Here is a 23,267-nt window from a genome sequence, read left to right as displayed (position 1 = left end):
GTCATAAAGTATTTTTACGATTTTTTTTTAATATAACCAATCATATATTTCAAAAATATAATATGGCATATCAAAGGTACATATTTCAACAATATCTCCTGAAATTTTTGTTCAAAAATGCTAAAAATCCAGCCGTTGAGATCTCATCTCCCTGGGTGTCTCACAAAAAAAGTCGGTGGACACGATTTCTGGAAAAGTTATGGACCGATTTAGTTCGTATTGTGTACACATCTTTAAAATAACATCATCTAGTTATTGAACAGAGGATTTTTTTTTTCATTAAAATTTATTTTTTTAAGCCAACAAGTGGCGAAAATTTGACCAAAAAATAAGATTTTTTGTTGAAAGTCCGAGAAAAAATGAAAAGTTTAATTTTTTTTTCCTTCATTTAAACACGAGATTTATATGTGTACTAACGAAATATTTTTGGGTTTTTAATTTTAGATTACCCAATAATAAGTTATGCTGTCCACGGCGAACGCACTTTTTTGTGAGACACCCAGGGAGATGAGGTCTCAACGGATGAATTTTCGACATTTTTATATAAAAATTTCAGGCGACATTGTTGAAGTATGTACCTTTGATAGGCCATATTATATTTTTTAAATATATGATTGTTTATATTAAAAAAAAATCGTAAAAATACCTTTTTTTTTGCACCTCTGAAACCCACCTAACCCCTTAAGTAAATTATATTGATGTAAAGCAGCGATCGTAATACATGAACATCTGACTGGGTAGTATCTCAGATTTGTTTATCTGCTGATGTGTTTACACAATGAATACATCTGCAGTAATCAATATAAGTTTCCAAGACTATAATAAATAAAAAGTATTAATGGCAGATCTGGTCAATTACTTTTAAAAAAAAATTTTTTTTAGTATTTTCAAAACTGTCTGCCGCAATATTAAACGCGCAACAATGGTCTGCCATTATTATTTTCCGTTAATAATAATAATATATTTTGAAATTTCAAAACGGCAGGTGGTCAAATGCATTCAAAATTCGCCAAAGAATTGATACCTGTCATACCTGCGCACTCGCCATCTCCACCACTTTGGGCTTAGGGAGTCTTCACCTCATGTGCGGTAGGTATAGGGGCCTCAATTTCGCAAAAACCCAGGTCAATTACGTACAGGTATACGCTTACTGGCCCTTAGACTATTAGACCTACTTCGTCCAGTATATAATTAGCTTTTAAATAACTCTAGTTGTAAAATAATTCTGCAGTTTTTGAATTAATATTAATTTTTTTTTAATTCATCATATGTTTAAGGGTTGAGCTCAATGGCCTATTCAAATTAATATTAAGATTTATTTCTCTTTCCTACGTCATCTATGAGACCCGTGGCTAAAAAGCAATAGGATATTATTAATTTTCAAATATTCAAATGTTTTCAAATTGATAGGTGTCGTCAATATGAGATTTTGACCATTTTTTTTTGTTTAGTGGGATTTTGCAAATGTGGAATTTTGACATAGTGAGATTTTGTTCATGTGAGATTTTGCCAATGACGATTTTTGATGATGTGGGATTTAGACGGTGTGGGATTTTAACATGCACTTATGACATGGATTCGCTAACTTGTGTTCAACCGCTTTGCCTCGTGTTTTACATTTCTAGATGGGAAAACTTCAACGTGCTACCTCGTGCTTTCCAATCACTTTGATTATCTTTGATATTTCTGCTTCTCTCTATCAAGGCTAAATCCGCTTATTCATCGTAAATATTTTCAATAAGTAGTTCGTATACTAAGGTCTCTTTTCATGGAGTTTATTCATTTGCTCGAGTTCAATGAAATATAATTCAATTACCCCATATTTTCGCTTAACCGCTAAGACCACGTGTACATTCACTTACTTTACAGTGATAATACTCAAATAATCCTTTTGTTGACTCAATTTGTGAGAAAATTACTTTTGCTTCTGCATTGTAGTGCAGATGTAGAAAGATTGTTTTTTGCAGTTAATTTACTTAAAACTTTGACTTGATACAAGCTTTCAACTGAATCTTAGCAAGAAATACGAGACGCCAAATGTTTTATCAGCGAGAGCACAGACTGATCTATATCTACGAAAGACCATTATAAATTATCTAAGCAAAAGATCTATTCTTCAAAAGAATGAAATAGTAAAAAGTTATTTTTCTATTCTTATGTTCCAATCTAAAAATATTCAAAACCGAGGAGTAAGTAGCCCATTATTATTTTGCAACTTGAACGACTGATACATTAGAAAAATAAACAAATTAAACGAGCGACCTGAAATCACTTCGTGACTGCCCAAATATCACTACTGATTTTATAAAATACTCAGAAAAAAACGATTTCTTGCCTCAAAAAATTTAATTTGCACCAAGAAATTTTGTGCATCATAAATTCGACATAAAAATTTTCTTGGGGCGAGAAAAGATTATTTTGGTCAAGAAATAATTCCTTGCACCAAAAAATTTTTTCTAGTTCTAAATAACTTTTTCGTTTTAATTCACAGTGCAAAAAATTTCGTGGGGTAAATAAAAATTTTCTTTAGGCGAGTAAAGATTTTTTATGTCAATAATTCCTTTTTTTTTCTATGCACACTTTTTTGGCTTTGACAAGCTTTCTAAAACCGAATGGAAATATAAAATTTTGTCATTTTGAAATCAATACTGCGATATAAATAATATAGTATATATTCAGTGACATTCAGTCATATATAGTGACAGAATAATTAGAATATTGATTTATTTAGAGACAATAAATACGATCGTTTTTTTTTTCTCGCGTGATTTACATGTAATTCGAATGATACAGATAAATCAATTTTTCTCAATGATTGATATAAAAAAGAGTTGAAATTATGAAAAGGCAGAAATTCAACTCAAAATCTTCCTAACGATATCAAATTTAATAACATTAACCAATTCTATCATACAGATATGCTGGGAACTAAATTTTCTGTATTCTCTTAATAATATAGATTATTGCACCATAGTATGTTAAGTGATTACACAATTATTAGTAACATGAAGTGTTCAAGTAAATTACGTTGTTTACTCAATTAAATCAAATAAATATTTATGAAAAAAATTTTAAATTAGGATAGACTCAGTATGATTTATTCTTCAATTTTTAATAGTTTAGAAATCATATCTACCTCCGAGACAAACTTCTGGTTGGTAACACTGAGTGTACATTAAGAGAAATAGATAGAAATAAGGAATAAGGCTGTTGCCTATATGATTACGAGTTAATGTAAGCTGCAAAAAAAGATAGTAATGATATAATAAAATTCCTTGATTAATCATTCGAATTTAGAATTTTTCGCAAGAATTATTTTGATATAAAATTTTTATTAAAGAAATTTCTAAATATTCTTTTTATACTTACTTTGAGGAAGTTAAAATCATTTCTAACATACTTTCTGAACTTTGGTAATACATTAGCTGGCGGTAGTAGTCTTGTGCTTGGGAAAACGTTATCAGCAATATGATCGTTATCTAGCACGTTTTTACAATCTGAAAAAAATGATGCGATTCATTAAAATAATTCCGACATTTGGTTTTTCCGTTGATAATTTGTTGATTTTACAATTATTGTTGTTTGTACTCAACGCATAGGGCAGAACTAAATAAGCGATAAATAAGGACATTCGAATGTTTCTGTGAGTACGGAATTAATTTCGTTGTTAAACGAATAAGGATACATTAAGAGTATAATTCAAAGGCTAATTTACCATTGTGGATTGTTCATACGATGCTGTAAATTTTTCGTATTGAATTCTACATATAAATGAATCGTATTTTTAGTCCGAGAGCTAGTGACCAATTTCGGGTAGGTTCTTGAGGTCCTTTGAAAAATTTTGTGAGTGTCCCTGAAAGACCCCTAAAAATAGAAGTCGAGGTCTTGCTGAAGGGTAGCAACCCCTTCGCAACCCTTCACTGTTTTTGAAAGGAAAATATCTATCAAAAAAAGGTTTTTCTGATATATTAAAATTTTAATATCTTTTCGTTAGATATTTAAGAAATTGAAATATAAGAAAGCCAGATCACTTTGTCGAGTCTAAATGTTAATGAGACTATTGGAAAATTTTCTTTAAACAAATGCAACGAATGTTTTTGGGGCACTCTGAGAATTTAAAGGGTAATATAGGTAATAAGAGACAATTAATCTCAAAAAACCAGATCATTTTGATGGAATTATTCATCTTCTGGACGGTCGTGAACTTATCTTGTAAGTGTGTGACAATAGCACTATGTAAAGCTTAAGGAACAAGAGAGAACGTCTTTCGGCTGAGCCTCTCGCTCAAGGTAACTATGACACAATTGACTCTCACCATACCATGTGAACTACAGCGTTAACCCGTTTTCTTTCAATAATTTCGGAGTGAATAAATAATTAAATCCTCGAAAATAAAACTAATAATAAAGATAATAAGAATAAGAATATTAATAATAATACTATCAGCGCAACCTGCCAATGGCCTGGATTGACTAACGCAAGGCATTTGACTCAACATCTCACGAGCTTATTCTCTTTTTGCTCAAATGCCTTGGGGTCAATCGCGATACAGCGGGATGCATTCAGTGTACAATGCAACTTTGGCGAACACGGTTCCACATTTCCTGTGGCAACGATAAACAAGCGTGAAAAAATTTTTTTTCACGCTCGTAAAAAAAAAAAAAAAAAAAAAAAAAAAAAACAAATAAAAAACATTTATAAATTTTTTTGTCACTGGTTTTTCTAAGATTACTCAAAAACCGCTGACGCTACAAAATTTTAAAGTTCTAATCTAAAAAGTAGACAGTTGGAGCTACAATTTATTTTTTTTATCTCTTGTACGACCATTTCTCTCGAAGTTACGGCCTGTTGAAAATCACCCAAAAATTTTGAATTTTTATTTGATCCTTCAATTTTTTCCAGTAGTGTAGTTTATTATTATTGTATCAATATACAACTGATATATATTACAAGCATGTATCGGTTCTCTATCAAAGCATATAGTCTCACAACTCAGTTTTTATACCAGAAATAAGTCAGTAGTAATTGATATTATAGTAAATTCCATTTAGTTAATTTGATCAATTACTCAGTGTGTTAATTACACGTAATTGATTAATACAACAATTATTTAGTATTGTACAGTTATCGAGCTATAACAGACAGCTGTCCAGTCAGTTGATAAAGGTCCTGTACAGTTAGTTACAGTAACAATTGCGGTATTAATAGCACTCAGTCTATCAATATCAGGAACTTTTGTAATCAGTGTGTGCATCGTGGCAACAGATTATCATTAGTTAAATGAATAATAATTCTATTAACTTTGAAACCAGTGTTCAAGTGAATTCACCTGTGTTCCATCTTCGTTCACCTTATACAGTTAAAAGTATAAATAGGTTGCCATTGAGTACAAGTATCAGTAGTCCAAGAGGGGTACCCTGGAGGATCCAGCCAACCATCCAGTCCACAGACATCAAGGACGCATCACCGAACTCCGATTTAGGCTAAGTACTAGTATTAGTGAGATTTTAAGGCTAGTTTAGGTAAAATCTAAGAAAGTCGAGTCTCATATTGAGCTAGTAGGGTCAGACTCACGAAAAGCTGCACGACTCCATCGAACGTGCAAGTGTACGTAAACCTTAACGTAAAAATTCATACTGCTTAAACTAATCGCAAGCAATGAAATGTTCATCAAGGATCTTAAACTTTCATAAATAACGCATGTAACCAATGAAAAAGAACTTCATTTTTTTACCAAGTAGTCAATGGAATTTTAATTTGTTAACTTAAAAGTTAATCAACAATAGGATAATAAAAAAATAATTCTAAACTATTAATATTTTAACAAAATAAAGATATTTGTAAATAAATTCATAAACTTCATTAATTTATATTTAACGGTAGTTGTAATAATAATTTAATAAATACATGCCAGGACTGGTTGGTGGTTGGGATATTGGAAAAATACGCATATTGAAAAATATAACAATATTTTTATTTGTCACAATACATAATATCACTGGGTTATAAAATTAAATCGTTGATTTCATTTATTAATACTGTTAATTGTCTGAACTCATGAATACGTAATTAATTGAATGCAAATTATTAAAATTCAGCTCGAGTAATTAATTGAAATAATTGAGATAGTTAAATTGAGTTTAGTTGAACACAGTGTTGATTGCAGAAATGTCATGATAATAAGTAACATGAATTCAGAAGTTACCGAGTGAAGTTAAGAATTGAACACTTAATGATTATTTTTTTATAGCACAAAATGCTTAAATATTTCAGTTTATTGAGTTATACTTTTATTGATCACTTAATTTGATTGCATTGAATGAGATCGTAATAAATTACACTGAACTGAATTTATTTGCTGAACACGTGGTAGCATGATTGCAGAGACTACCAAGCGAAAATTAACTTTTGGTTCAATTAAAATTTTGAGCATATTGATAATTATCTAATTATTGTATAGAGTCTTTTATATTTATGATCACTTGATGTAATGATTTATTGAATAAAAAGGCATCTGTAATGTCTTCCGTTTGAATAACCTCTTGAGAAACGTGTTCGATGATCACTGAAATTCTTAAGTTCTTTATATAATTTATTTATGAGCTCTGATGCCCACAATTACAAAAATAATTAGATTTTTAATAAGCTTATTAATTGCTGAATTTATTTTAATTATTATTTTAACTTATTACTCGAATATGAGCGTAAAATAATACGATTTAAAAAAACACGTGTTTTTACTTGAATGTAGACTTGCGACAGATAATGGCGGCCGTCTTCTTGACACGAGGCAGGAAAGAGTAGATGCGCATGCACCACACTGCGCATGTTCAAGTTTAAATTAATAGACTAAGCCTTTTTCTATGAAATTCATAATCATCTCATTAATTCATTTTTCATTTATTGTTGCCAGTAGTAATAATTATCAATTACAACATCGAGTCCTGAAGCAGTTGGAGGACTAACTAATGTATGATTTTTTTACTATCTTTTTTTTTGCAGTCTAGAGACTGTCAGAAAGAAAATTGCGTTTCGTTAACACGATTGAATTACTACATACCTAGTTTTAAACTGCAAATATTTTCAATTTCTTTCTATTATATTAATTTTATGATTTTAGTTCGTAAGATGTTAAAATACATTCATAAGTTGATTCGGACCGAAGTCTCAGGGTGGAAGTGGACCCGAAATTTGCGGCTTAATTAAAAAAAAAAAATGTGTGTGTGTCAGCTCCGACACACGATTGAAGTTTACTCTTTCAGATTGACTTTCTAAATATGCATAAGATAGTGTTACTAGTCTAAGAAAAGATTAATACCCTATCAAATGGTAAATAAACGAATCAATGAAAATACCTAAATAATGTATTTTTATTCTATTTTAGTCTAGTCGAGAAGTTGATTTCCTGCGAAAAATATTCATAGGTATCTTGTGCCTATTTAGACAGTCGATTTGAAGGAGTAAACTTCAATCGTGCGTTGGAGCTAACACGCACACTTTTGTTTTTTTTTGTTGCTTTAATAAATTTGCATTTTGGTTTGAGAAGTTTCTCTTGTTTCAAAATAATTTTCATTTTTTCGAGAAAATTCAATTCCTTGGTGTAATTGATTTAATCTTTATCGTAGAAAATGTTCTTCTCTCAAGAAAATTCAGTTTCTTGCTCCAAAATGTTTTTATTTTGTTTCAAGAAAATGTTCTTCTCTCAAGAAAATTGCGCCTCGCGCTGCTAAATGCTTTTATCTTGTTAAGTTAAGAATAACTGTCTTGAGCTAAAATGAAAACATTTTTGAGCCAGGATAAAATAATTTTATAAATCAAGAAAAAACTTTCTTGGTTTAAGAAATTTTTTTTTTTTGTGGCAAACAAAAAAATCATTTAAATGAATAAATAAATTTGTTCAGTTTAGCAAACAAATTTATTGAGCTGAAAAACTTTTTATTTTTTTCAATTTTTTTTCGAAAAAATTATTTTCCTAATAAACTATTATTAACAATGCTGTGAAGCAGATAAATACTTTATCAGAGGCATTTATAAGGGATAGGAAAGATTCTCAATGAGCTACATTATTGTAACAAATTAAGAAAAACAATTATCGCTCAACGCAGGAATAGAACCTAGACCAATTTGGCGTCGCGCGAGAGCTTTACCATTGAAGCCATCCCAGCTATTGCCGGGCCACGTTTGTCCACATCTATTAAGCCACACTGGCCTTACGGTCAGTCATATATTTCGATCTTATACACAGAATTCAGAATAAAAACATTATCGCCAATAATTTGGAAAAATGTTACATTTAAGAAAAATACTAAACAGATTATATGAATCTTTTATGAACCAATTTCGATATAAAAATAATAAAATTTTTAATAAAAATAAATTCGTTTAGAAAAAAATTACAAATTTATTTAATTATATAAATAAATTAATTTATTAAAATAATGTAATTTAAGTATCTAATTTTAATTTGTTTCAATAAAAAATGAAGATTCGGTATCCATTTTCTGTGCTAGTACGAGAAGGAAAGCGGAAGTTAGAATTCATTCTTTACGAACATAATTTTCTCCAGCCAAGAAAATTTACTCTTTGCTCAATTCGGTCATACAGCTTGCCTGGAGAAACTATATCACCAACAGGAGAATAGAATTTTGTTAGTAGAACGAAATTATTCTCTTTAGCAAAACGATATTGTTATTGAATAAAGTAAGCTAAGGTTTTTGTTTTTAAAAAAAAATTATTTACCTTAATAAATGCATTAACTTCGAATAAATAAATTCATTCATAATACAAGTAAATAACAAATCTTGAATAAACAAAATTTTTCTTGAGTTAAGAAACTTAAGTATCTTGAATTAATAAAGAAGTATTTTCATTCAATCGTAAAAGTGCTTTTGACTTAAGAAACGATTTATTGCCGTAAGATTTAAAATTCAAGTAAATTTAATACTTGATCGAAAAAAAATCTGGCATTCTTTCTTTGACCCAAAAATTTTCTTGACTCAAGAAAATTTATATTCAGCCAAAATAGTTTTTTTTTCTGTTTAACGATCTGCCACAAACTAATGCCGTAGAAGGTTGGATTAAGAGATTTCACGAGTATGTTAGCTACCCATGTTTTAATTTGGGCCAGATTTTAAATGTTTCGTGTGATGAACAATAGTCAAATAAATTATTGATGGCTGGCCAATCGTAAAGTACACAATCTTAAGAGCGAAGAATACGTTATCGTTTATGAAAGATTGAATAATATAGTAATGAAGTATAATACAATGACAAAATTCGAATATATACGTGGTGTTTCTCATAATCTTCAATTATAAACGTATTTGAGTATAATCAATTATGTTCTTATTCTATTAATTTTATACTTAGTGTTTTCACATAATATATACATAATGAAACATAAATTTTATGTACTTTATGAAATCATTTACAATAACAATGCTTATATTAAATTCGAAAATTGTCAAATCATTAAGTTTAATATTTTAACGATGTTAGCAGTAAATCAGGAGATAATGTTACCTGTTTGCCCCTGAAAAAAGAGGAGGAAACGACTTAAAAGCACTATTTATCCTGGTTTTTTTGTCCTGATTATTTAGTCCCGGTTGTTTTTGCTAACGGATGTATTAGATCTGGTTATTTTGGCGTCGGTCATTATGTCCCGATTATTCTATCTCCAGTTAAAAAGTCACGTAATCAAAAAATTCAGACGGTTGACACTGCAGGCTGGCTTCAAAACTTCCTGCTATTTTCGAGCTCCTTCAGCTCAAAAACATTATTGTAGATGCAATTTGGACTCTTATAGTACGTAAACATTCTTGAATACGTTTTTTTTTAGCCTTTCAAGATCGAACATGTTATGTTATAGTAAATTTTGAAAATTTAACAATTGAAAACGATAAACAAATAATGGTTCTACAAATTTTATTCACGATGATGTTTAATAAAGCCAATAAATTCAAGTAGGAATCAATGTCAGTGACTGGAATAAGAATGTAAATAAGGTTTTACTCATATTAGAGCGTTAATATATAATATATCCGAGAAAAAAGTCGATAATATTATTTGAACTAAAACTAAAATTGCATTATATTTTGTAAACATTGACAGAGATCATAAAGACGGAGCGTTGGTATGACTTTCAACCTATTTTAATACATTATAGTAAGGTTTATCCAAGAAAAAATAACTTAAAATGTTATTTTCAAACATTTCGTCATCAATATCTTTTGAACTTATTTACCGATTTTAATGTTCAATAAGGCAATTGGCGTATTTGAGAGAGTTCTAAAACCAAGTGAATTGTTAAAATGATTAATTCAGTTGTTTCATCGATATTCGTGAAAAACCATTTTTTACTATTTCTTTCTCTGACGATATCTCCCAAACGAATGAGCTGATGGAAATGGTTAAGACAGCCATCACCACGTTTGACTAAGCTCTAGAACTGATTAGATTTTGAAGTCAATCATTTAAGTTGCTTCTGAGAAATAAAAAAAAAATTTTTTTTTTAATTTATAATTTTTTCAAAATTCTGAATTATCTTCGACCCCAGTTTATCTAATGATTCGAAATATCAGCAAACGTTATAGCCTACAAGCTTTTTTGAATGCGATAAGAATTTTTGAAATCGGTTAATTAGTCCAAAAGTTGTAAATAGTCGACACCTACACCTACACTAGGGTGCTTTGTTTCCGGCGAAAGAATTTTTCTTGCTGTTCATCAAGCAAAATATTGTTTTTTATGCTGAAACAAAAATTTCTGCCAAGTTTGAGCTCTTAATTCCAATCCTTAGCACTTTCCATTTGATTTCAAAAATTTCTCATTTAAAATACACGTAAATTAAATTTTTTTTTTTTTTAAATTCTAATACTAAGCTGCGTTTTATGATATCGATGCGGTTTTGGTCGCACATTGTAGGGCATTTGGTGTTCTTAAAAAGTGCCCGTAGTAACTTAGCTGTAATTCCATCTGTTTCACTTGTGTCCGTTGCGGAGGTTATTTTTCCAATAAAATCGATCTTTATTGGCTTGCAGAACGTAAACCGATGAAAGTACACTAACAATGTTAATGGGAATTTTATAGGAAATTTTATTCCCTTCAAAAAAAGTCCTATGAGTGTTTATTAACTGGTGCAAAGAAGTTAAGTGACAATAGATTTTCTCGATTTCCATGGGCGTTGCGAGAAGTAAGTGCTACAATGAAATTTCGCAACGGGTCTTGAGATTCTCCACTGAACTCTATCTATTAAGCATCATAAAAACTCGTTGAACTACTCTAAGTTTTTTATTAAAATGTATATTGAACGACTAGTTCACTAATTATGAAAACTTCAATTCATCATATGTGAAGTGCTGTACCACACAGTTGTTGTATTTTTCTTATTAATAAATATTGAAAGTAATAATTGGAAAATTCTAGTGAATTTTGAATCATTTCAACATAAATTCTGAACGTTACAGTCGATAGCTTATTGTAATTTTGTGGGTTGACAGTGTTGCCAAACAGCCACAGTTATTGCTTTGCAGATTGTCATTACCGCGTAAATTAGGCAATTGTTGAATAACATACCGTGCATAGTAGGACACTCGAATATCTTCGAAACAATTGGGATAATCAATCTTAAATTCTAATCAACTTTAGGACTTAATGAACCGCAGTAATTGCCACAATAACTGTCTCAATTGGTTCATTCGTTCAAGAGATATCGTTGAAGAAAAAAATGGTAAAAAAGGTTTTTATCAAAATATTTTTGAAAACATCAAACTGATCAATTTTGAATTCTACAGGTTCGATGAAACCATTGGCTTGCGGATAATATGGCGTGGTATATAGGTATTTTATTCGATACATTTTTAAGAACGACTGGAATAATGACGATTCGAATTGCGTACCTTGGTCCATAGTTATGCGTTTCGGCACTCCGTGGCGAGAAATCCAGTGCAGCAATAGCGCATGTGCTATTGTCTCTGCAGTTCCATTAGATAAGGGACAGCCTCTGGAAACCTTGTGAATTGGTCGATGATCGTTAAACACTGGTTAAAGCCTCTCGACGATTTTAGAGACACCAAGTCGATATGTATGTGCTCGAAAGGCTCAGTTGGAGGTTCAAATCTGCGATCGGCGATGACACGTGTCTCTGGATTTTATTCTTCTGGCAATCGATGCAAGATTTCGCTCATTCTCGGCAATCATTATTAATCGACGGCCAGACGTATCGTTTAGAGATCATTTTCAATGATCCTTTGATTCCGGGATGAGCTAGTGAGCGCAGTGAATTAAACACCTTATTTCTCAGTGGCTCTGGAACCTAAGGTCGCACCGTATCTGACGCAATGTCACAATACAATGCTAAACCATTTTCACATGTCTAATGTCAGTCGTAAATTGATCGATGAAATCGAGTCGACGAAATTGCCAAGGCGTGCTGAAGCGGCTTGTGATCAGTGTAGATCGTAACATGCCGGCCTTCGAATATGTGCCGAAAGTATTTTACAGCCTCGCAGATAGCGTTCAACTCGCGATCGTATGTCGGCAATGTTTGGATCGACAGGGACACTTTTCGACTGAAAAATGCCAGTGGTTGCCAGTTGTTATCCACTTTTTGTTGCAATTCGGCTCCAAAACCGATTTCGGATACATCGGTAAATATTGTCCAGTCAGCATCGATTTTAGTGTGTAACAATAAAGTGGCCTCGCGAGAGCTCGTTTAGCTGACTTAAAAGACTCCTCAAGTTCAGTTGTCCAGCGTTCTTAATGAATTTCTGCAGCGTTCTTAATGAACTTTCCGTTGAAATTCACTGTGCCGAGGAATCGAAGAAGAGCTTTTACGGTTGTAGAAGGCTCGAAATTGACAATAGCCTCGACTTTTTCCGGTAACGGCTGAATTCCCTCTTTGGTGATGCCATGGCCGAAAAATTTTACGTCCGATAGACCAAATTGACATTTCGGTACGTTAATTGCCAGTCGATATTCACGGAGACGCTCGAATAAAATTCTCAGGTCCTCCATATGTTTCTTCTCGTCATTAGATGCGATTAAAATATCGTCAACATATGGAAAGACGAAATCAAGGTCACGAGTGACTTCGTCAATAAATCGTTGAAACGTTTGCGCGGCGTTTTCAAGCCCAAACGTCATAAATCGAAACTCGAATAATCCGAACGGTGTGATGATTGCCGTTTTCGGCACATCTTCTGGTGCAGCGGGTATTTGCAAAAATGTCTTTGCAAAATCAAGAACTGAAAATATTAGGTGTACAAAAAAGTTCTACTCGTTTTTTGTCAAAAAAAAATATATTTAAAAATTTTAAATAAAATACAAATTTTAAACAAAATAACCACCATCAGCATCTACTACCCTTTGCCAACGCTCAGGCAACTGATGGATCCCACGGCGATAAAAGGCTTGATCTTTTGTCGAAATGAAATCATCTATTGTTTTTTGCATTTCGTTTTCATTTTGTAAGTGTTTGTCAGCCAAGTAATTTTGCAATGAACGGAATAGGTGAAAATCACACGGTGCAAGGTCTGGTGAATACGCCGGGTGCGGTAAAACTTCCCACTGTAAATCATTTATAGTGTGGTGGACGATTGAACTTCTATGAGGCCTGGTGTTATCATGCTGCAGTATCACTGGTCGAGGTTTTTGTCCCGCAAATCGTCTTTTACTGTTGATTTCATCTGCTAATTTTTTTAATTGACAACTGTAGCGTTCTCCAGTAACGGTTTCTCCTGGTTTGAGTAACTCATAATATAGCACGCCCCACTCATCCTACCAAATACAAAGCAATATTTTTTTCCCAAAAACATTACGTTTTGGTGTTGATGTCGTTGGATGTCCTGGGTCTACCCAATGTTTTCGACGTTTAGGATTCTCATAGTAAACCCACTTTTCGTCCCCTGTTACAAGTTTCCACAAAAAACTTTTTTTTTATGTCGTGAAAGCAACGACAGGCAGGTGTCAACTCGTCTCTCTCGTTGTTCTGGAGTTAATTCATGAGGTACCCATTTTCCTTCTTTTTGAATCTTACCTAAAGCATGTAATCTTTCAGAAATAGCTTGTTGAGTAACGTTTAACTTTTTCGCAAGTTCTTGTTGTGTTTGTGCAGAATCTTGATTCAGTAATTCTTCCAATTTCTCGTTACTGATTGTTGAAGGTCTTCCAGAGCGTGGTTTATCATTTAAATTAAAATCTCCGTTTGTGAATTTCCGAAACCATCTTCGACAATTACTGTCATCAATAACACTGTCACCATAAGTTGCACAGATTATTCTTTGAGCTCCAGCAGCACTTTTTCCTTGATGAAATTCATATAAAAGACAATGGCGGATATGCTCATTACTTACTTCCATTTTTAACTTAATAAAAAAATATATTTATCGAAGATTAATATATTAAAAGTTTAATGAATTTAAAGAGTACAAACAGCTGTGCATGTACATATACGTATTCATAGCTAACCTATAAATAGCTGTTAGATAACTCCATCTTTGAAAAACGGGTAGAACTTTTTTGTATACCTAATATATTTTTACCGTATAAAAATGCAGCAAAATCGTCAAAATAACGCAATGAGTATTTGTCGATGTGTTCAGTCACGAGCTTGATGAATTTGAATCAAACTTCGTGCATTTCCGCTCGGTTCGGGAGTTGCCGAACTCGCTACTGACTGAAGGTCAGAATAGTGCCGGGTCACTCGCTATTTGGGCCCGGCACATACAATTTCTAACTCAGGATCGTGTCAAGACGTCCTGAGAACCCGCTACAAGCTGGCCAATCACAAAATTCGTCTTATATTGTTCAACCTATGAGAGAGCTCGCTATCAACTGCTACCTGTTGGCGCGCTTTTAAGCCAATAGGAAAATTCGTTATATGCAGCAAGGCTGCCACGTCGACACCAAGCTCCTCGACGACTCAACGACGCTACCAATATTCATTCTACAACTATCTGTCTAACCACTTCGCTCAGACGTTTTCTCCAACATGTCTTTGCTACTTGCAACCTCGTGCTTGAACCGCTTCAGTAAATAATTTGTGTAAAATTATAACTAAATCGCTACGCTAAATTATCCTCAATATTTAGACAGTACATCAAGCCTGCTATTTATTGAGAATAAATAAATTGTTCTTGTGACAATAATTAATTGTTAATTAATTATTATTGACTTAACCGCTATTGACCACGACAAAATCTGTGTAATTTTTAATTGTTTAACCAACTTCGCCTAAACCAGATCCAATTAGTTTATTCGCTCATTTTACACGATGAGCGTTCGATCGTTAAGCGGGCGGAAATCGCCGCACGGCCTCCATTCTCCGGACTTTTTCTGTGCCAAATGAAGTGGTGAAGCCCATTTTACGGAACTCTGCTTGTGCAATTTTAAGATTGTCTGGAGCCAGGTATCTTGCTTTGCACGAAAGTGGCGGTCCAGGTGACGTTCGAATATGATGCACTGTTAAAAAGCTTTTTCGTTCGACGCTGGGTAGCATTAGGTTGTGTAATATCGGCAAATTCTCGCAATAATTCCATATACGCAGAATTACTATCGACTGCTTTTATATTTCTTTCTGCCTATGTTGTGTTAGAATTTCCGGGTGTCAATGAACCAGTGATGCCATCACGAAGGCATTTTCGTTTTAGGTCGACTAGTAAGTCATAATGACTTAAGAAGTCTGCACCTATAATCGGTTTCGCGGAGTCAGCGATGATAAAATTCCATGAAAATTCACGGCGAAGTCCAAGGTTTAATTTAAATTACCTTAAAACATAGGTTTGAATTATCGAGCCGTTTGCAGCATACAATTGATAATCTATGGGTGTACTGATTTCAACCAGCCACGTGGAAAGACGGACAAATCAGAGCCGGAATCGACAAGATACTCCGTTCCTGTAGTTCGGTTTCGGATAAACAGGCGGCGAGAAATCGATTGAGAATCATTGGCGGTCTTTACTGTTTTCCGTTTAAGTTTCCCTGCCATTTAGAGCCGGGAGTGCATGATCGGGCATTTTTACCATGCTTTAAGTGATATCAGCAATAGTTGAATTTTTTAACTTTCCGAGAACGATGTTGTTGGCGTGCTCTAGATCGTGTGTTTGGAAATTGCTCCTGAGTAAGCATTTCGCTATTCTCGGCAGCCAACAGTGCAAGTTGCTTACGCAAAGCAGCGATTTCCTCTACGGCGGATGCGTACGTTTTGAAATATAGAAACTAAAAATATTATTTCAAATAATAATAATGTCATCTGCACTTAAAATCATTTTATTTTCTTGTCACTCTCCGTTTCAGAGTCTGACATCACCCATCAACAATGCCTTTAATTCGGTACTAAGCTACCGTAAAATTATCGATGACGCACGGCTTAGAAATGTGCAGCTGGTGTATCGCCTTAATCCTCGATGGTATTCCCAGTAACGGAACGATAATTTTACGCGACACTGCAGGATAAAATAACAACAATTTTTCATCACAGCTCGCGAAAACTTTTATCACTTTTTTCGATTCACACTAAAGGCCCCTGAAATCAACACTGATGTGGCATAACGTCCATAAAATGCCCAGAAATGCACCAATGGTGATAAAAGAATAAAAAAAAAACTGCACAGTGATAACAAAAATCACTGCACTAAGTAATTCCAAAATAAATTCACACAAAAATTACTGTGAATGAAAATCACGGTCTCACCGGTTAATCAGCAACGCGAAAAAATATTCGCAGCAAAACGACACGAGAACTCGCGAGATTTTATAAACTGTGTAACGCACGCGTTTGACACTTCCCTTAAAAAGAGATTACGTCAGGGTCACCAATTTAGCGGTTACGGGTAAAAATTAATTATATTAAAATAAATTATTCAAACCAACTAAAACTGTTAAATAAACGTTTTATTTAACCAACGTAATTAACACAGTAAAAAGAAAGTATACAAAATGAAAAATGCTTGAATGCGTGTACGCAGTTCAGCGCTGTATCTTGTAACGTATTTACGAATAAGGTAGAGACGGAATATGGAAAAATCGATGTTCGGCGGAGATTGCCGAAATCACTCGATCGCAATTATTGTAGCAACGCAAAGACTCAACAAAATTTTAATCAAATCGATGAGGTTCAGCCCGTAAAAATAACTTTATTCGGTGGAATGACCCATATATATATTAGACTGGTTCAAAAAAAGTGACTATTTTTGTTTTTCGAAACAATTCCATTTATGCCTTTGAGAAGGTGTAGGTAGATGCCTGTTGAAAGGAGAGCTCTTAATATTAATATTGAGAGGTCGCTCATCGCAGATTTTTATATCCCATTGAACTAACATTGGAAAAAAAATTTTTAAACTTTGGAATTTTATATTTCGGTCTAGAAGCAAAGTGCCGGGATGAACAATACATACTTTGTAGGAAATTAGTTGCTCTACAAATAAGGTTTGTTATCATTTTTTGACAAATTCACTCCTTCATAAGTCATTCAAGGTTAAAATTTAATTTATTGATGGATTTTAAACAGTATTTCATTTAAGATTGGCATTTTTTTATCGACATGTTTTTATTTATTCATCTATTTTTTGGAGGAAATCTAGAACGTAAAATGATTAACTTCGCAAATCTAGAATTTTTAACTGGCCTAACTTTTTCCTAGATAACCATTTATAAAATTTTCATGAATGATGTTATGATTTTAAGTGATAAGTTTTAACATTTTGTCAGAAATCAAGAAAAAAAACTTAAATTCACTCTAAATTAAACTTTAACCTTGAATGACTTATGAAGGAGTGAATTTGTCAAAAAATGATAAGAGACCTTTTTTGTAGAGCAACTAATTTCCTATAAAGTATGTATTGTTCATCTCGGCACTTTGCTTCTAGACCGGAATATAAAATTCCAAAGTTTAAAAATTTTTTTTCCAATGGTATTTCAATGGGATATAAAAATCTGCGATGAACGACCTAAAAATATTAATATTAAGAGCTCTTCTTTTAACAGGCAACTACCTACACCTTCTCAAAGGTATAAATGGAATTGTTTCAAAAAAAAAAAAAAATAGTCACTTTTTTGAACCAGTCTAATATATATATGATAATTGATCATTATTATTTATTTTAAATTTTCTGAGATTAATAAGTAACGTTGTTTTTTTTTAGCTTAAATGTTACTAAAATACCAATGTATTTAAAGGTATTGTCGAGCTCAAAGAGCTTAAACATGTATCGCAGATAATTCTTTCGAGCTCATTGAGTTCGAATACAGCAGAAAGTTTTATCGCTGCTACGCAAAGTTAACTGTTATTGGAATTTGGTTTTCGTAATGATTTGTGTTCGTCGAGTGGCTTTAGAGAATGAACTTTCGACACTTGTTTGATGAGAGGTTGTCTATTTGTCGATAGATGTTTGATTGGAAAAATGGAAGGCCAGAGTCTGGAAACAGCAAAAGCGTTTCTGTGTTGGGAGGACTACAAAAGCCAGTCAGCCCACCAAGGCTGCTCGTGGTGGAGAATATGCTGCTTTTTGAGTTGGAAAAGGAGCTAAAGCGCTCAAATAAGTTCTGTAGCTCCAAAAAGAATATTTTTTGGAGGTCAGAGAGAATATTAGCCGGATGATGGCAAAGGTCTGGCAGCTTCGGTCAAAACCTGCGATAAAACTGGTGAAAGATAATACCAAAGTTGAAGCCAGTACATAAACTGGCGAAAAAACTTCCACGGTTACTGCCTTACGAAAAAGTGTCAATACCTTGGAGGAAGTTGCTGCTGGTAAAAGGTGACAATTCATGTCTCCTGGCTCTGACGAGGAAAAGAAAAAGAAAAAGAATAAGAGAAAAAAGGCCAAGACTGAGGCAATTAAGGTGAAGTTAGAGGCTGCCTTCATTGATGAACAGAAGCTTGAGAAGCGTCAGACGGATTCAGGTGACGGCTTTGTTGTCGTAATGAAGAAGAAGCAGAAGAAAAAGAAGAAGGATCTAACTACAGGACAGCAGCAAGCAGCCAAGGACAGGGGACCAGCGCCTGACGTGAAGGCAGCAGCGGCATTCAAGGAGGAACGACAGCCGAGGAGGAGGCAACGTCCGGAGGCAGTTCTGCTTAATCTAGGTAAAAGTAAGTCCTGCGCGGAGGTTTGAGTGCTATGCGGTCAAAGCTGAAGCTTGAGGCCTTAAACGTAGAGTTTCAGTCGTTACGGAATGCCAGAAGAGGTGAGCTTGTAATTGAAGTTGTGGAATCTCCCAAGGATCACATAGAACTCGGTTGAAAGCTTGCCGAGGCAGCTAGAGATGACGTAAAGGTCTGCCATCTCGTCCCCACCAATACTGTGGTGACCGACGATTTGGACACAGCTACGGTGGTGGAAGAGGTTAAGGAGGCCTTAAGTAACCGCATCTCTGAGGACCGGAGTGAGCTCAAGGTGACAATCACTAAACCCAATAAATGAGAAGCTGCTCGGGCCGTCATTGAAGCGAGGGTTGAGGTCACCAAGGCCTTGGAATCTTTGGGAAAGGTTCAGATCAGCTGACTGAACTGTTGAATCCGGCGTCTGGGAGTGGATAGACCCGTGCTACTAATGTCATGGATTAGGCCTTACGGCTGGCTCATATAAGGATGAAAATCAAAGTAGCTGCTGTTGGCGCTGTGGTGAGACGGGTCATCAGCTGAAGACCTGTACCGAACCTGTACGCTATCTCTGTGCAGCGGTTAAGGATTGGTGATCCTCGGATCATATGATCAGTTTGGGACGATGCGCGTTCAATCATGGGGCTAGTTAGAAAAATGGCTAAGATACAGCAGGTTAATCTGCAATGATACAAGACAGCACTTGATTTAATTTTTGCATAGAACCGTGACAACCGAGCGGATGTCGTTTAGCTTTCAGAACAATACCACTCAGTGTCTGGGCTGAATTGGCTGTGTGACCCGTCGAGAACAGCAGCTGTTTGAATTCCGGACCGGGGTCGCATTACTATCGTGGACCATGGATCTAGTGACGGCATCGTATGGGTTGTGACACTTGCAGTTACCTTCGTGTCGTGCTACTTTACTCCTAACGAACCTATTGCGGGCTTCCGAAGGAGAGTTGATGATCTCACAAGAATCATTTGCCGTCTTGAGGGAGAACTCGTGATGAGTGGTGACTTTACTGCAAAGTCGGTCGATTGAGGAATAGAGCGGAACGGCACGTGGAGAAATGAGTTCCCAGAAATGATGGCAAGCTTAGATCTCGTTACTATGAACAGGAGAAACACCCCAACTTTTCGGAGAGCTGGTACGCATGGATATATTATAGATCTTACGGTTGCTACTCAAAGAATAGCTGAAGTAATCTCAAACTGGTCTGTTCGTGAAGACTATACGGCGAGCGACCATCAATACATCTGCTATGAGGTGCATAGTCTTCAGGAGAAACCTTCGACTGTGTCTGATTGCGGAACTAGGTTGACTGGATGAAGGGTGTCAAAGATGAACAAGGGGGCTTTTTCAAAAGTTCTCTCGGACAGAATTGATGCCACGCCGGAAATGTTGACTGGAAAGCTTGTCGGGCACATGATGAACACCATTGTTTCAGGCTGCGATGCTGCAATGCCTCGGCGTTCTGTGTTTTGACACAAGAAGCCAGTTTACTGGTGGACTGATGAAATCGCGCTGCTCAGAACTGAGGGTTAACATCTGTGGAGACAGGCACTTAGCTCACGGAAACGTAGCACTGGGTAGCAAAAAAACGAAGACTACAAAGCGGTGACTAAGCGACTGGTCATAGCAATTAAAGAGAGAACAAAGGGAGATGCTGGAAAGCAATCTGTAAAGAAGTAGATGACAATCTATGGGGCAATGGCTATTGGATTGTGGCTCAAACATTTATCGTTCGTGGTCCAGTATCTTCTATGGAACCTAATGCGATGCATAAAATAGTATGTACTTTGTTCCCTCAGCGGCCAGACCGGGTCTGTATGCAAATTTTGATATCTGATGACGAGTGCCCACTATTCTCAGTGGCTGAGCTATGGGTGGCTGTTAGGTTCCTCAAGAGTAGTAAGGCCCCAGGTCCAGACGGTATCCCCGGCGAGACCATTAAGGTCCTTCAAAAGCATGAACAACTGTTTCTTGATACTTACAATGTCTGTATGCCGACCAGGGTTTTTCCTGCGGGATGAAAGCTGTAAAGGTTAGTCCTGTTGGACAAAGGTAAAGGTCCTTCCTTTACTTTATCGTCTTACAGGCCACTTTGCATAAAGCAACGCTGGCTGGATCGTAGCCTCTATGAACCAGTGGCTTAGTGACCATGGCCTGGCACTTGCTACTGCGAAGACGGAAATAGAGGCACTCACAACCTAAAGGTGGTTTCCAAGTCTTTCCCATGTGCCCGTTGTGGACCAACATATCGAGAGCCGGAAGGCAGTGAAATACCTTGGGGTGACGATCGACTCACGGTTAACGTTCCGAGAGCGAATTGTCAGTATGGCTGCCAAGGCGTCAACGACGGTTGCAAACCTTTCGAGACTGATGCCAAATGTCAGCGGACCAATGAGCAGTCGTAGACAAGCTCTCATGAGTGTTTTAAACTCGATCATGCTCTACGGAGTAGGTCTGGGGAAAAGCACTCAAAGTAGAGAAATATCGGAAATGACTTGCATCAATCTAACGGAGGGGTGCGCTGAAGATAGTTTGTGCCTATCGAACAGTATCCGAGGCAGACGTACTGGTCATCGCAAATGCGATTCCAATCAACCTTTTACAGTTTTAACGGAGGCACATCTTCGATACCTGGCAGGCTAGTGAGGGACGTTTGATAGGCATAAGGACCCGACAACGCGAGGAGACTCTGGCTCTCCGGCAAGATCGCTGGGTCTCTGTTGATATTTCCCAGGCTATAAATAATAAATGAGAAAGTGTGCGATGCTTGTGCGCTTTACACTGTATTTGACTCAGAGAATCGTACGTCTAAAACAATCATTTTCTGTAAAGAGTCATCATTGATTATGAAAGTAAAATCAACACCCGTAAAATTTTGAATAGCCCAGATGTATAAATCTTGCGGTAAAAGGATATGTTTTCTGGTATGTATCTGCAGTAAAGCTCTGACAACAGAAATTATGAAATTATTTTTCATGATATCAGCATCGAAACTTCAAGTCTGGGCATTAGTAATTTGAGCTCTGATTCTTGTGATTGGTATGACAGTGATTTCAGTCTATTAATGTTATCTGCATCAATGACAGTTCTGACATTGTAATTAAGTTTTATAAAAATGTGTGTAAGTAATAAATAGAATTTATAGTTATTGCATAATTATAAATTGCAAATTGTAACGGGGCGACCTGGTGTTCGACTGCCAGGTCACCCAAAATTAAGTTTTGCGCCCTTTTTGAAATTACGCAACCACCCTTGCGTCAATTCAAGTCTAATTTGACGGCGTGATGGTAGGGGGTAGGTCAGGTGCACCTCGTCACCAGATCCCACCAATGAATTAATCGTAACCTGCCGGTTGAGTCGAACAGTCGCTCAAGCTAAGTTCAATTCCTTACGAGTCTTCATTAAAAATTTTTTCTTGTCATGCAGACACCTTAATTATTAATTAAGTAAATTGTTCTCAAAGTCCAACTGCAGGGTTTTGGGAAGGACACAACAATTTTTTTCCATGAATTGAAGGATGGCCAGACACTTGGGACAGGTCGACGTAAGTTCTCCTAGAAATTTCTTATCGTAAGTTTGTCAAACACGTGGGTAATTTTTTCAGTTAAATATTTATTACCGTCTTTTATAAAGTTTATTTTATTTGAATTTATTGCTTTCGATTCCGAATTTCTGTGCATGTGGAGAATTATTGATTCGTTGAATTTTAATTGTCAGGGTGTTTTCCCTCGATGCTAGTTAACTAATTATTAATTAAATTAAAAACCCGTTAATTATCATTTATATGAGTTAATTGAATAAAATATATTGAATAAAGTGGAGGTTACTTTAGCGCGGGTATTTGAGTTTTTGAGGATCGTGGTGTTGAGAACATGAGGCACGACTGCGACGCATGCGCATTAGTATTCTTCCAGTCAAATTTAGTTATAAATTATTATGTATATTTATAAGGAAGTTTAATATTAAGTATAAGTATTGAATACAGAAATCATTATTTATAATATAATCACTCATGTAATAATTGAATCTATTTCTTAATTATTTCATTACAATTTTCCTAATCTAATCAAGTTACGTACTCGGCTACATCAGACATCAACGGACCCAGTGCTCAATTTTACCCGAGTTACTGAAGGAGGATTGCTCGAACTTCCTGGCA

General features: G+C 35.0%; 1 protein-coding gene across 1 annotated transcript in view; it reads right to left on the bottom strand.

Moving 5' to 3' along the window:
- The window catches only part of LOC103573741 (putative protein kinase C delta type homolog), a 435,992-nt gene that overhangs the window by 167,206 nt on the left and 245,519 nt on the right, over positions 1–23,267 (bottom strand). The window contains exon 3 of the mRNA XM_053739097.1: positions 3,370–3,497. Within this exon, the coding sequence (XP_053595072.1) occupies positions 3,370–3,497 (128 nt within the window). The remainder of the gene's footprint in view (positions 1–3,369; positions 3,498–23,267) is intronic.

This window comes from Microplitis demolitor, chromosome 1 (genome assembly GCF_026212275.2).
Source record: "Microplitis demolitor isolate Queensland-Clemson2020A chromosome 1, iyMicDemo2.1a, whole genome shotgun sequence".
In the NCBI taxonomy this organism is placed as follows: Eukaryota; Metazoa; Arthropoda; class Insecta; order Hymenoptera; family Braconidae; genus Microplitis; species Microplitis demolitor.
The sequence above is the reverse complement of the archived record's forward strand: the minus strand, read 5'-3'. Positions and strand labels throughout refer to the sequence as shown.